At 43.4% G+C, this 15,656-nt stretch overlaps 1 protein-coding gene across 1 annotated transcript in view; it reads left to right on the top strand.

Annotated features, from left to right (window-relative positions):
• The first annotated feature begins 890 nt into the window (after positions 1-890).
• The window catches only part of snrka (SNF related kinase a), a 30,457-nt gene continuing 15,691 nt past the window's right edge, over positions 891-15,656 (top strand). Inside the window, exons 1-3 of the mRNA XM_062539626.1 lie at positions 891-1,087; positions 3,816-4,520; positions 14,622-14,763. Of these exons, the coding sequence (XP_062395610.1) occupies positions 3,932-4,520; positions 14,622-14,763 (731 nt within the window). The 5' untranslated portion in view covers positions 891-1,087; positions 3,816-3,931. The remainder of the gene's footprint in view (positions 1,088-3,815; positions 4,521-14,621; positions 14,764-15,656) is intronic.

Below are 15,656 nucleotides of genomic sequence, written 5' to 3'. Positions count from 1 at the left end.
TAAATGTAATTAAAAAAACATTTTAGGTCTACATATCACTGCATGAAGATGTGCTTGACCCTACTGCCAACCACACCATTGGATAATGTGCCTTTGTTGTGCATTGTTTCTCACAAATGGTCAATGTGCAATGTCAAACTCCAACAATTATGTCCTTAAACAAATGATAGAGATGGGAGATGAGCAAACGGAGTAGACCTACATTGCATTTGTGCTCATGTTGATCTGCCATCATCTTTAACCTCTCTCAATTTGTGGCCTATGTATCATATCATATCATTCTGACAGTTCAATAATATTAGCCTATATTGGCTAGATGACACATGGTCAAAAAGTCAACTGTCAGACTTTAATCTTAATGTATATCCCTTTCAGACTACCTAACCTATATGCCACTGCAGTCCTCAATGCAACATTATGCATAAATCATACTTTGGGTGGGCTACTTCTACACAATGTGATTCGAATGATTGAAACAAATCTCTGTTCAAAAATAAGTACATTCACAGTGAAACGAATTTCTGTTCAAAATTAATCAATTAAGACATTAATATAATGGGCTATGCCTGTTGTATAGACCTACATAATCAGGCCTTTGCCTAACCTAGGCGCCTTTGCCTACACACCACCTACAAGGAATAGTTTTTTAGAACCAGCTTCGTTGCATTGACTTACAATACAGGAGCGTAGATATGTTTTGGCCTACACTTAACCTTTTTGAGCAAGATTAGAAAGGCTTCATTACTTGCAAAGTAATGCACTGATAGGCCACAGAGAAGTTGGACACCTATTCTTGCTTATGTCAGTTAGCATATTGACAACAAGACTGACGTCAAAGCAAAATGCGGCTGGGTTTCACTGCGCCGCCGCAGCTGTTACATGGGAGGAGAGCTAATTCGCTGAGAGTTGCAGTTCTATCAACATTGTACACTAGCTCTCAGTGGCGCCTAAGTAACCCATGTTGGGGTGGTGAACTTCACGCTTTTCTTTGGTGTACAGGGTTGCGACGAAGGGCGCGCATCGGCTCACTTGCATCCAGGTGCATAGTAGCTGTTCGGGGAGGCTTTAATGTATGCCGTAGTAAGTGGTAAGTACCGTTAACTAGCAAGCCAAGGCTACATCAAATGGGTTAAAGGGTTACGTTAACGCATGCTAGCCAGATAGCAATTGAGCGACGTTATGGTCGGTTAGCTTGCTAGGTCGCAACGTTATATCTAATAGCTAGGTTACCGAGCAAATTATGTTAACGTTAGATGCTGATGGGTGATAAATCCATCTTTGCAGTTGGCACTAATCTTAATAATTTACCAGCTGGACCCCAGTGATCAACTATCGCTGTTCAGATAGATAGTTATTTGAATGCCCATCCCTTCGATGGGAATGGTCTGGCAATGTTAGCCTGATGGCTAAGCGCACAGATGTCAGCTAACGTAACAGTTAACGTTAAGTTACCGTCTTGCAATCCACCTTTTACTTTTCACTTTATTGCTGCATGGACCATGCTTGGGTCGGAAAGTTCTGTCTGGTATATATACCGAGTAATTCAAAGTAAGCTTGGTTTTGCATAATAGGAGACCGTAACGTTAACTTACTTCATATAGAATACATTTAGCAAGTTCGCTAGCGATAGCAAGCTACCAAAGTTAGCCCAGTTAATACAACACAAGCCACATTTGTAGCTCGCTAACTATTTAGCGATAGGATGGCTAACATTGGCAGGATGCAGGAACGTAACTGAAGTGAACGATTCCACTGAAGTTAATGTTAGCGTGCTAACACTGTCTGCTTAGTAAGCGGCATCCAGTGTTATAAGCATGGATTGCACTATGTGTTGTTTTAAGACATGTAAAGTTGTAAACGGATCGATAGTTGGATGACGTGTTATTCAAATTCATTTCTAAATCGCTCCCCTGTTATTAGATTGTTGTAGGCGAAGGATACCGTTAACGTTGGTGTGATTGCTGTCATTGTGATAGCTGTGCTTGTTAGCAAGTTGCTATCCTACGTTCAAGATGAGCGGAAAATGCATCGTATTACAGTTAATGGTTATATTATGGAGTTTTGGTCATCAAGCCGTTTGATCTGGTTGGACACATGTTAAATATTCGTATTATATGCTAATGACTGACAAACCAATAAATTCATGCACGCCAGGCTAACAATAGCTGGCATCCATTACGTTAACGGTGCTGTTTAAAAATCTAACATTGCAGGTGGGATGCATGGATTCAAGTTAACATAACGGCATGTCGAGCCCATGGTCCACACTGGCAGGTGTTAGTAGCAACATTTAGGCGCTGTATTGTCTATCTCAGCCTAATTTATGATGGCCTCAACGGTCATCCACAGTTGATGTGAGTGCGTTGATCTATCGCAAAGCTGTTTCTACCCAGACAACTAGCTAATGACATTAACGTTATTGTGTGTTTTTGTCCTATTTGTCATCATGTCATGTTACTCGCTATGACGTGCTTTTGGTTGCCTACAACTAGTCGGATAGATGCCCTCAACGTGTTAAGACAGTCTTCTGTTTGAAATCCAATGACGTGTAAATGTGCACTTTTTTATTTATTTTAATGTAGGCTTATGACTGCCACAACCAGATCTTTTGTTGACCGTGCTGCGTATTCTTTCAGTATCTACGTTATGATACAACCCCTTTTCCGGCGTGTTTTCGATATCATTTTCTAACTGAACCGTACACCCGTTGTTTGTGGCTACATTTCACGCTACAGAACTCGCGCAGTATTGTGTAATTAGCATTTTTTTTGGAGGTAATTGTTTATGACCATCAGTGGTCAGTATCTCACATTTGGTTTGCAAATATTAATTTGAACCACCAAATGAGTATTGGGAAGTGAATATTGGAATGTTTGAATCGACAATGTTGCATTTGTCTTTCGCAAGCTACATTGTGACAGTGTTTAATTATGAAATATCATACCGTCGCCTTTTATTTGAGGAGCTCCAAAATAGTGAGTAGGTTCTGTTGATGAGATGACGGGAACAGGTGTGGGGATATTGCATACTCAGTGACAGCACAGCTTGGCCAAGTTTGTTTTACTGCCAGAGAGCAATATTTGAACACATAATTGGGGACATCACATTTCTAGTTTACCCATTAGTCGTAATCTCTGTATAGTGACCTACAGTCACACACTTTGCATGCATTACCTTTTAGTGTTCAGTTAACTGCATCCCTAAAATAATGAAATGTTAGCATCCCAACAGCTTGTCTCTGTGCCACTCCTTGCTTGAGAATTAGACGATATTTGATTTTCATCATGATTGTCCCATTAATATGTAGAATTAGGAAAATAGAAATAGACCTAAGGCTACATACCAGCCTTACTCTTGAGTCATGTCTGTGTTGCTGTGGGTTGTGTCACATAAATTGAATTAGTGTTCTTGGTAAATGGTTCCTGTGCCTATACCCGGTCTGACAGCCTGGCCCATGGCTTTTGTTTTCCCTAACAAGAGGAAATCGATAGAAATCTATGATGTTCCATGCTGAAGGCTGCTGGTAGCTTGACCACATGATGCTCAGTCACACTGTACTGTGCTCCAACTGTTTTTTTTGTTGTTTTTTTTATACACAAAAAAAAAACAGTTGAAACACAGGACTTAATTAAAGGGGAAAAAGTGTGTTTAACTTGGCATAATTTTCTTGGTCCAGATTTTATAATTGAATGTAGTAATAATTACACATGCTTTTGGAATTGTAATAGTTTCTAGAATCTAAAAACATAATTGTGATGTGTAAGTGTAATGATGGATACTTTTTGTTCTCATCCAATCTCCGGTCTCTCTGACAGAAACCCGTCACCATGGGCTTGAGGTCAGTATCGTATGGACTGAAGTGAGCTGGACCCCCTCTGCATAATCCCCAAGGGCCTTCACCTGCCCGCCTCCCAGCCAGGGCCAGGTGGCAATGGCAGGCTTCAAGCGTGGCTATGATGGCAAGATCGCCGGACTCTATGACCTGGACAAAACCCTTGGACGTGGGCACTTTGCTGTGGTCAAGCTGGCACGCCATGTCTTCACTGGCGAAAAGGTGGCAGTCAAGGTCATCGACAAGACTAAGCTGGACACGGTGGCAACTGGGCATCTATTTCAGGAAGTACGTTGCATGAAGCTGGTGCAGCATCCTAACATTGTGCGTCTCTATGAGGTCATTGACACCCAGACCAAGCTCTATCTGATCCTGGAGCTGGGAGATGGTGGGGACATGTTTGACTATATCATGAAGCATGAGGAAGGCCTGAATGAGGACTTGGCAAAAAAGTACTTTGCCCAAATTGTGCACGCAATCTCCTATTGCCACCGACTCCACGTGGTGCACCGGGACCTGAAGCCCGAGAACGTGGTGTTCTTTGAGAAACAGGGCCTCGTCAAGCTCACAGACTTCGGCTTTAGCAACAAGTTCCAACCAGGCAAGAAGCTGACTACCAGCTGTGGTTCGCTGGCATACTCTGCCCCTGAGATCCTGTTGGGGGATGAGTATGACGCACCTGCCGTAGGTAAGTGGAAAGGGTGTGATGGAACTCAAAGGACTGTTTCGGGAAGGAGTTTCTCAGGCATAATTATCTAGAGCAATAGTGGAATGATTGCGGTAATTTGTAATGAGTAGGGACAAATGTGTTTCCAATTTCATTTTAAGGCAGGGAAAAAGAAATGTTTTCCTTCGTCACTTTTTCCAATATTTTGTCAGTTGGTGTTAAACATAGTCAGCCACTCAGGCTTACTCTGGGAAATGATGTAAACATGTGCATGCTCATGCAAGCTCTGTGGTTGACATTTAGAAAAAAGGAGAAGGCAGGTTGCCTGGAACATGTTTACGCATGTCCGTGCGCCTCAGTTGACACTATCCTCAGGTCCTCAGGGCCACAAGTAGAGGCATAGAGAGCGTGCAACTGTTGATTTCAGCATCTGTGGCGATTTGCCTTGCCATTGTTGGTGACCTAGTACGTGTTTTTGCATTTAAGCCACATTTGAGAGAAGTTTAGGTGGGGACCTCATTCTATCATCTATGCTGAAACATTACTGATGTTTCATGTTGGAGCCACTTGTGCATTACCAACTGCGCGTAAGCCTGACATTGTTTGTCTGTCTGTCTGTCTCGAAGGCACACATACCCAAAGAGTGAGTGTGAAGCTCCTCAGCTGTGGCTGGCGATGTAATTGTGTGCCCGTGCGTCACACAGGAAGGCCATCAGAGAGATGTCTGCTGTTAATTGTATTTCCAGTGCAGTCCCAGATGCAGGCAGACTGACGGCAGAGCAGTTAATCCGTCTTTGTTTGTGGCCAAGTGCCACAGTGGGAGCTCCCATTCAAACACTCTTTATTGACACAGCCACCGTGATTGAATCCATCACACTGTGATTGCTATTGGGAAGTTCCTCCCCAAAATGATTTCCGCCTCACCTCCTGATCAATACTCTATCTGCTCTTTTATTTCTCTCTGCACTGGACCTGAGCATTAGGGAACTTTCACTGTCTACTTTATGTGAAGTTTGTTGGGTCTTCTTGGGCCCATATCACACTACAGTATCAGATATCACTCAAAAAAGTGCTAAATTCATTTAGAACTTGTTTGCGCATGTCTATAGAACATGGGTCACATATTGGCAGGAAAGTCTTCAGGGTCTGTGAAGTCCTTTTGAAGTCACCTGCATTTGGGTAGCACAGGAATAGTGTGGTATTCTGTTTGGAGACAGCTGTCTGAGTACTAAGGATCGCTAGTATGTAGAGCGATTAACACTAGGCTGTACTATGATTGGATACTACGATGCATTGATTCTACAGTATTCTGGGTATTGATGAATTGTGAAACTGGCCTATTTTTGCCATCCTTTATATGTCATTCATTTGTGGGCCTTATGAAGGCTAGGTGAAGTTCATTCTTATTTCACTTAAAGGTATACCATGCATGTCAGGTGTTTTTGGTAACTGTAGAACTCCCCCTGGAGTTGTGATATTTGTGTATTTTGCGCTATCGTTGTAAATATCCTACTTGTGGCGCCTACTCCCTGTACGCTAAACATGCTCTTTGTTGCGGAGGCGAAGGATTAACAGGCAAAGGCAAACTTTAAAACTCTCCAAAGAGCTATATCTACTAACAAGGTGATATTTCACGATTGTCGCGAGATGTTTTCGGCCTGACTACTCTTGAAGTTGCATGGCTGGTTCTCTCGCTATAGCTAAGCTTTCAGGCTATACTAGGTGAACGATTCCCCTATTACTAGTTAATTTATCATTCATGAAGGTTATATTAAGGTGAAAATCTTCTTTTTAAAAGCTTTTTTTAATTGTCAGTTACAAGAACAGGAAAACTGCATTTCTTTAAAAATATATATTTCTGTCTTGTCAGAAACCTCTAAGGGAATGTGGAGGGACAAGCTTGCATGCTTCCTAAAGTGTAGAGGATGCCTCCAAATTGTTTGTGTGTCTTCATTTTTGTTTTCTCTTCAGTTAAATAAAAGACGTTTTAAGCTAATGAAACAGAGCGGAACTAATTGATGCCAGTGTTTCAGGGAGGAAAGCATGGGCAGGGGACTGGTGTCATCTGTAATCACCGATGAACTAAAAAAATCTCACAGCTCATTATGGCCTAACCAGCTTGCTGCTGCTCGCAACTTTTCACTAGTTGTTGATTTTGAGTCCTCGCTGTAAGCATCAGCTCATTGCATGTGTCAGCTTCGAGCCTCCCTATGGTTTCTCAGCTTGGCTCCTCAGAGTTTACCGCAGTGCTAAACAAAGTGTCATATTGAGGCTTTGACACTCATAGCGCTGTTCCAACCGAATGTGAAATGTCTAATCTGGGTTCAGTGTAGGTGAGTGATAACACAAAAGCGTGTGAGAACTTTGTGCCTCTTGGAAATGGTGGAAGGAAGAATGTCTCGAGCCATTTATAGACTTTAGTTATGAAACGTATTGTTTTTAGCATAGTTTTGCATTTGCCCATTCAAGAATATTAGATTGTCTTTTAAACCATTTTTTTTAGCTCATTACACACGTAGGTGGTGAAAAAACAAATGTACATCTGTTTTGAATGATGACACTCAGAACAGAGACTAAGCCTTAAGTTTGATATTTGCATGTTGAAAGGTTTGAAACTGAAGTATGCTTGACATTATAGTGTCGGATGTGTGTGGGAGTCAGTTGGATTTAAACAGAAAGTCAATCCAGTACACCACAGCCTTGAGGGAGTGGGGCAAATAGTCGTAGCAATGATTGGAATGTGTTGGTCCACCCCTGCCCTCTTGCTCATGCTACGCCTAACACAGGTTGCAACTGTACAAAGGTGGGAGTTGGGCATGAATGCACATAAACTCACCAGTCTGGTCTTGGCATGCCAGAGGAGTGGCTGGGTGCCTCAGGTGAAAGGGGGTGGAGGGCGAGCAATGGCAGGCATCAGGTTACTCTGTCTTGTACCAGGAATTGTTATGCAACAGGTTCCTCAAAGTGTTTCCCTCAAGTGGTCCTTCACGTTTGCCAAACCTATGCCACGCAAGGTTACTTTATGTTCTGATGGTCCCACAGTGTAGCCACTGGACAGAATTGAGACCACTGCTAAAGTCCTTGTCTTTCATACATTTAGTTTTTTCTAACCTTTACTGATAGCTAGTCCAATGTTAAGGATGGATTTTGTATTATTATAATTATTCTAGTTTTAATGCTGTGTATGATCAACCAGTATCTGTTTTAATGTTGGCATGTATGTTTGAAAGTAAAAGTACTGGAGTGCTAATGGTGTGCCATCATTTCGCCCTATTAAATATGAATGGTAGTGGTTCATTGATGAGAACTGACTTCTACCACATACCAGGCAAACAGCTTTTGAAGTCTAGACCTTCTTGTATCACTGGTTGATGGCTGCACATTCTTTTAACATTAGTTGACAGCTTGGTTAAGGTCAAGGTCGCAGCCATTTAGACTGAAGCCATTGTACCGCTTTTATTTCTCTGTCATTCAGGTCACACTCTCATAGTTACTTATTCCCATCCTTTGTGTCTTTTATGGTTTAATATAACACCCAGCAACCTGCATCTCTTATGGCCTTGTGTAATATTTCAGACCACTAGTGTCTGTGGCATCCCTATTATGCCAGAGCCTACTTGAGACACAAGGACCATCGATGTCCAGCACAGATCCTGTTCCTGCTTTTGACACATACAGTAGGCCTCCTAGTGCAGCTTCAGACTTCACAGCCACCTGGTGTCATTCAGAGCCTCAAAGTCCTGACACTTGTGTCTACACAGTATGTAGTTTGAGCTGGGAGGCAGTAGTTATCTTGGGTTGGTGTAAATGGCAACAGTTTTTGTTTCGTTTTCATGTCAGTGGTTTAGTAGAAGGTCAAGGTTGCTTTTGATTTTCCAGTATCAGTGAATTTGAGAAAAAATATTTTGATGTAGATTCTTCTGCAGTTCAATTGTTTGCATTTCATCTTCATTTTTTGTAAGTTGCTCTGTGATGAATAAGTAATTTGTGTGCGTTACTAAGTAGTCTGGTCTGGTAAACCGCTCACAAAAAGTAAGGAAACTTGACTTTGGCCCATTATATCTCCCCTTTAGTAATACCAACCAGTAAAGTGTTTCATATCATTTTTATCGTTGATTTGTCACCTTTACAATGAGGTATAGCTTGTAAGCATAGGGCAATCATGGAATGAGCAACACAAGCAAACGTGTAAGTAGTGCCAACGAAAAATGTGCCAAAATGGCCTGTTATGCTATTGGAATTCACCTTTGTTACTTCAAGCATTGACGATTGCACTCTCCCACAGAAATTAGGAAAACAAAACATGTTAGGCATACATTTGTTCATTTTACACTCAGTGTCAGGGTCCTCAGTAGCGTGTAGAGGATCCATATGCAGCCACAACAGCTTGGCACCTTCTTCTCATGCAGGTCACCAACCTGGCTACATTCTGCTGTGGGGTGACATCTCCCTAACTCGAAAGACAGACCTTGTTATCATTAAAGGCAATCATCATGCAGTGAGATACCGGGATGAGATTCTGGAGCCAGTGGCAATTCCATATCTCCAGAATATGGGACCAATTGCCATCCTCCAGGATGACAACGCTCTCCCCCATAGAGCTGGGATCATCAGAGAGTACCTCCAGAATTTGGGAGTGGAGAGGATCTAATGGCCTGCCGTGAACACTTGTGGGATCAGCTAGGGCATGCTGTACGTGCCAGTGTCACCAACAAAACCAGGTTGGCTGACTTACAACAGATCCTTATCGAGGAATGGAATGCCATCCCACAGCAGAATGTAGTCAGGTTGGTGACCAGCATGAGAAGAAGGTGCCAAGCTGTTGTGGCTGCATATGGATCCTCTACACGCTACTGAGGACCCTGACACTGAGTATAAAATGAACAAATGTATGCCTAACATGTTTTGTTTTCCTCATTTCTGTGGGAGAGTGCAATCGTCAATGCTTGAAGTAACAAAGGTGAATTCCAACAGCATAACAGGCCATTTTGGCACATTTTTCGTTGGCACTACTTACACGTTTGCTTGTGTTGCTCAGTCCATGATTGCCCTATGCTTACAAGCTATACCTCATTGTAAAGGTGACACATCAACGATAAAAATGATATGAAACACTTTACTGGTTGGTATTACTAAAGGGGAGATATAATGGGCCAAAGTCAAGTTTCCTTACTTTTTGTGAGCAGTTTATAATGGTTTGATGGGGATGTTACTGTTGTGCTTCATCTGAGCAGGAGAGTTTGAGGTTGTGTAGGCTTTCTGCATAGTTTCTTTGGCTTTAACAATTCCAAACCAATTGAAACCACATAGCTTAGTTCCTTTGGAACAAAGTTAAACATTTGATTAACATACATCAGTGGTTGAAGTAAATAGAGATCCTGCTATAGTCTACATGCTCCCCCACCATGTGATTAGCCAGAGCTGATCACATATGCATGCTGTTTGGGTTCTCATCTTGGATTAACATTTAACATTAATGTAGAGTGTGAAAGGGCTCAGAATGTGAGAGTGTGAACTGCACAGGTGGCTAGAGGAAAGCCAGGGTCCCCTAATGGATGTTGCATGGATTGCTGGCTCACTTGCCTCTACTTGGCTTTGCCAAGTGCCACATCCCTTAGCTGAGAACAGGTGTAGCTCAGTGGTGCACTTGCAAGTGTGTATGCTGGTAGTGGAGCCGAGTGCGAGACCTTGGGGAGCTCCATCCTTTCTATCTTCTCCATCTCCACCTCTCAGCCTCCAGTCCAACAGATGAGAGGGAGCGATGAGGAGCAAAGAGCTATGTTTAGAGTGGCGCTCTCGCTCAGCTTCTCTGCTGAAAACACAGCAAGGCTCGCCAGAGGGTTCTGACAGCACATCATTAATCCAGGCCAGCTGTCGTCATGGCAGTGCCCACAATCACAGTGCCCACAACCACCGTGGCAGGTGTTGGAGACAAGCCTGCTTCCTCTCCAGCCCCAACATGGCTCCCCATCTCTGGGCATTTAGAGGGCTAGGAAGTAGGATGAGGACCACTTTTGTGTGGAGTCAGATTGGTGCAGGATTGATCCTGTGTCAGAGCCAGAGGCCAGCTGTTTTATGATGCTGTGATGTGTCTGAGTAATGATCTGATGGATTCTCTCTTGGTGTGATTAAAGGGACCAAGCTGGCCTAGGTTTGGAACTGATCAGTTGTATTCTGTCTTGTGTAGAACACGGTCTCACTGGTTCATGTTCCCCCTTAATAGCCAGTGAGATTAGGTTAGTGATGCACAGCATAGTGATGTACTTCTTGGTGACTTGTGCACACAATATCAGGATGCTTTCTGGAAGGAGGTTCCATAAAGCTATTTGATCAGAATTTGAGTTGTACCGCCATCTACACGGATGAGGTCTACATCTGTTGCTAGTCGTGCTGTGCGGGGCGGAGAGGAGGGGAATATGTGCTTGAATGCACCAATTAACAGAGCACAGCATCCATCTTGTTTTTACTGTCACTTTTTAATTCTTAATGCTTCTCACTCAGGAGGGCTTTAAGATGCTTGCAGCCCATCAACCCCCTGCGCCTACACTGGCGTACCCCATACTGAATGCCATATTTCCAGGAAATTCCCACCGGTGCGTTTCCCTTTCTCAATTGTTTTCTCTACATGGGGCATGTAGGCTAGTTAAACTGCTGAGGTTGATCAGCACTGAGATTTTGTGCTGAAATCAACCCGTCCCTAGCAACAAGTCCTTCATTAGTCCTTGTGAACGCCACCTCATGCGGTAGCAAAATCTGACTCCTTCAGGTAGCTGCTAAAGTGCTGGCTTAAAGCAGTGCCTGCAGGGCTGCATATGTAACCTGCGTTGTGTCGAACCACCGCGCTTCAGCCCTGCACACACCCGGACTCGAACCGCGAAACAGCAGCACGTCGGATCGGGAGTCGAGTGTGCTAAAAATCCAGCTAAAAGCCCAGGCTACTAGCTTTCATGCCAGCAGAACTCTTGAGGCGTCGTGGAGTGAGGTTTACTAACGTTCCACACGCACAGCTAGCTGGCATCCGTTACACACACAATGCCAGAATTCAATGTGTGAGGTCCAGTATGCATTGCTTTACGCCAGCGCTGTAAGCCACTTCATGAGTTGTTGTGGACTTGGTCCATCATTCAGTTCAATTGTAGTCTGTGTGGACTTTGATGTGAAGTGATTGACTGGTTATGATGTTTTTGTCACTTGAAAGCTACAGTCCCCACACCTTACTTTTGAGCAAATACAGTAATTTATTTAGGATTGATGTGCATATGTTTTAGCTTTCGTTGTGCCTTCCATGTTTTTCCCACATTCTGACAGCAAAGCGCATAAACGCTCAGTCGGAAGAATGTCATCACTGGGAACGTTCACATTATTCCCAAACCCCATAAACGCACTGTAACTGTCCTGTGCCATGCTGTGATGCTATGTAGCATATGCATTCTAGAAAAAACGATTAGGGATATTCATATTTGTGTCGTAGTCTTGTTGTATAGTCTCGAATGGTTCTGAATAGGGATATTCATATTTGTGTAATAGTCTTGTAGTATAGGCCCAAGTGGTAGGCCAGCTATGCTGTGCTGCACACCCCTAGTAAGTAGTAGGTTAAACTTCAGGGTGAATCTCCTTGCTTTGACTTTGCCAGGACGTGGTATGCTGCTGCTTCCTGTTGATAGAGGCCTCCTTCCCAGTAGGGAGCCCAGACAGAGTTGTTATCAAGGGGAAGGAATGGTGATAGAGGCCTCCTTGGATTCCTTCCCTCAGCTCAGCGATGCTCCTGCTTTTTTTTTTTCGCCATTTGAAACCGGGCAGGAGATTATGATTCCTGCTCGGTGTTCTCACAAACCTTGGAGAGGCCGAGTCGCCCCGTGTTCTCACCCATCCATGAAATGAGTGGAGGATAGGGCTCCACAGGCCTGTGCAGAGCGAGGTGCGCCGCACGGCTCCAGGAGCAGCTTTTGATTTGGGATTTGTCCACACATGTTTTGTAATTGACATGCTGTGTGCTCATTGATGTCATGCGGAGCTGACCTTTCACTCTGTCTGTGTGTTAATATCGCAGTGCTGATGGCCTATGGCGAGGGTTGGGATTAATCTCCCGTCTTTAATTCCCAAGAAGCTTTATCTAAAACCAATATGACAAAGAAGTAATTGAGATTTTATCTAGATGTATGGCAGGTTGATTCTAAATGAATGTGAAGCCTGGGGCACCATGCGATTGTTGTCGCCTGTCTACTGTAGCTGCCACTGAGTTTGTCTGGAAGGGTCCAGGCGTCCGTTGAAGGCCATTATCTTTCTGCATGATGGTTGTTTACATTTGACACTTAAAGGATTACAAGACATTTTTCATATGATGCTGGCTTATCATGTTTCATCAATAAATACACTGCTTGGCTACCTCCACACACAGACATTTTATCATGTCCTCGGTCATGAAGCAGTAAAGCCCTCTAAATTGTATGCTGAATATGCTTTTGAATATGTGAGTGTGTGTGTATGTTTGTGTGCGTGTAAGAGGAAGAGAGTAATGTGTCTGCTAACACGTAGAGAGCAGTCCTGCTTGTGCTGGCATGCTGGGTGAATTTAGCAGAGGGAAGACCTTTCAGCAGTGGTTTGTGCATGTGCAGAGTGCTGCTCCATATGTCAGCACAGCCCTGCACACAACCCCTCAGCAGGAACAAAGCTCCTGCCAACATGCTAGCAGCTCTGAATGCTCTGTTATCTAATGAAGGAGCCACAGGTGTAGTGTGACGTCCCGTGATGCTTAGTCTCCTAATGGAAATGTTCCTTTGAGGCTGCTGGATTTAATTACCCCACCTTCCAGTTCACTGTAATTAGCCCACTTCACCGTTTCCCTGTTTCTGGCTTTGTTGAGCTGAGGTTAGTGATACCTTGACAGGGTAAAGCATCTTCCTGTTCTTGTCCCTGTCCTTCCTGTAGACTGCTGAAGAAGATTGACTTTCTACAATGCTGTTTACTTATCTTTGGCCTAAACCTGACAGAAAAAAGTGCTGCATTTTTTTTTTATTAATTTGTTTGTTGACAGCAGACAGCTGGCAAGAATGGATGGCTTTGAATTTTCAGTGGAAGTTGGTTTGGCTGTGAAATGGACGTCCGTGCTTGATGTCGTTCCAGATCTTTGTTAGCCCTAAAGCCTATTGAATTGGGAGTCTGAATTTGACATGATGGTTCCATCAGCTGGTATGAAGTTTTGGATTGTTTTCCTTTACACAGTCATACATGTATATACTATAGAAACTTAAGCTGACGGACACAAGGTACAGTTTTGAGCAATGTTGCTGGGTCTGGGTTCCTGAGTATTGTGGTTCTGGCACCTTACCATGATATTGTGCCAATTGATGAATTTTGAATGATCATAACAATTTGCCTACTGATGATTGATCACACATACATGGCTATGTGGTTGCCCATAAACATTGTTGCCTAGTGTCATTAACAGTTAGAGGAGAAATCTGGCCGCTTTGTGTATTGTATTGAGTACTGATAACAATAGGGAAAAACACCGACCAAAATGACTTGGTAGCTGCAGCTAATGGCCAGTACTCCCAGTGAGCTACAATGCTAGGTCTGGGGCATCAACTAAGTGTGACTTTTTGCTTCTCAGACACAAAATGTCATTAAAAGTTCTGTGCAACATGAACAAGGTCCTTACATGACAAAATGATAAATTTTCCTTAATTGTGAAAAAGCTGTTTAAATTCAGTTTGTACTGTGCTGAGAAAGTTCCAGATGCAACACACCGCTACAGAGCTTGCAAGACTGTAAATGTGCTGAGACCACTTCCTGGGGGTGGTCTCGGTCTGTTTGTTTTGGTCTGAAACAGAATGTGATAGCTGTGTTATATTCACATACCAAAGAAACCAATCTTTGTGGGGAAACACTCCAGTATTGAACTGCTCCAACGAGCCAGGTGTGAAAGCACCCTTTAGCCCCTAAATTAAAGCTAAAAGCAAGGGACCACCTTGAAGTGTTCTGTAAGTCGCTTTGGACCAACATTATACTGTGTTATTAGTCTATCAAAGTTTTTGGGGGTTTTTTTTCGTGGTGTGTCTGCTCTCCTGTATGCTAGCCTGAGTATTGGCTGGACTTTGAGGGTTTGTGTCTGGTCCACAGATATCTGGAGCCTGGGGGTGATCCTTTTCATGCTGGTGTGTGGGCAGCCACCGTTCCAGGAGGCCAACGACAGCGAGACGCTCACCATGATCATGGACTGCAAATACACTGTGCCCGCCCACGTCTCCAACGACTGCAAGGAGTAAGTTTCCATCCATTCACAGATTTTTCTCTCACGCCTTTTCTCTCACGCTATGTCTCTCTCTCTCTCTCTCTCTCTCTCTCTCTCTCTCTCTCTCTCTCTCTCTTTCTCTCTTTCTCTCTCTCTCTCTCTTTCTCACTCCCCCTCGCTCTCCTTCCTATCTGCCGCCTCCTTTACAAAGAATGATAGAAATATCTATCCACAGAGAGTGGTAAACATGTCAACACAAAAATCATTGACTGAGTAATGGGATGGAACGTTATATCCTTTGAGATTTCTTTGAGGAAATGACTGCATGTAAACAATGGAGGTGGGAGTGGAGAAAGAGCTGGCACTCTTGTCACTTGTTGCTTGCGTCAATGAAATGGGTGGGGGGTGTCAGGGGTGATATTTGTAAAAAATGCTTCAGATGTCCAATGACTAGAGAGGAAGTTGAGGTGCCATGAAGGCCACTCTTGGCATGGTTACTGTATCAAATACCTTGGGTGTAGCTGAAAGTTATGATCTGCAACCTAGCCCTAACCAACCTAGTTTTTGGCATTTGAGAACAAAAACCTGATGACAGCAGGTCTTCACCAATTTTAAATCTGAGTGTTTTTGTTTGTTTATTAGTTTTCTTTATTCCCTGAATACAAACAGCATTTGAATCAAGTCTATTGTATACCTGACATTTCATGCATTCAGTACGCATCCTGTTTTGGTTCCTTTAGTCCTTTGAACTTCTCAAAGGGAAATGATGCCAAGTACTTCAGCAGATCACAGTGGTGCTTGTCGTTTGTAGAGCAGGCTTCATAAGGGAAGGTGGTCTCGGTATTGTCTGCAGCATAGAATGTCATATAAACCACCCGATTTAGACTGTCATGTTGACTTTGGGATATATACTGATGTTACGT

Source organism: Sardina pilchardus, chromosome 6, assembly GCF_963854185.1.
Source record: "Sardina pilchardus chromosome 6, fSarPil1.1, whole genome shotgun sequence".
NCBI classification, from domain to species: domain Eukaryota; kingdom Metazoa; phylum Chordata; class Actinopteri; order Clupeiformes; family Clupeidae; genus Sardina; species Sardina pilchardus.
The sequence above is the reverse complement of the archived record's forward strand: the minus strand, read 5'-3'. Positions and strand labels throughout refer to the sequence as shown.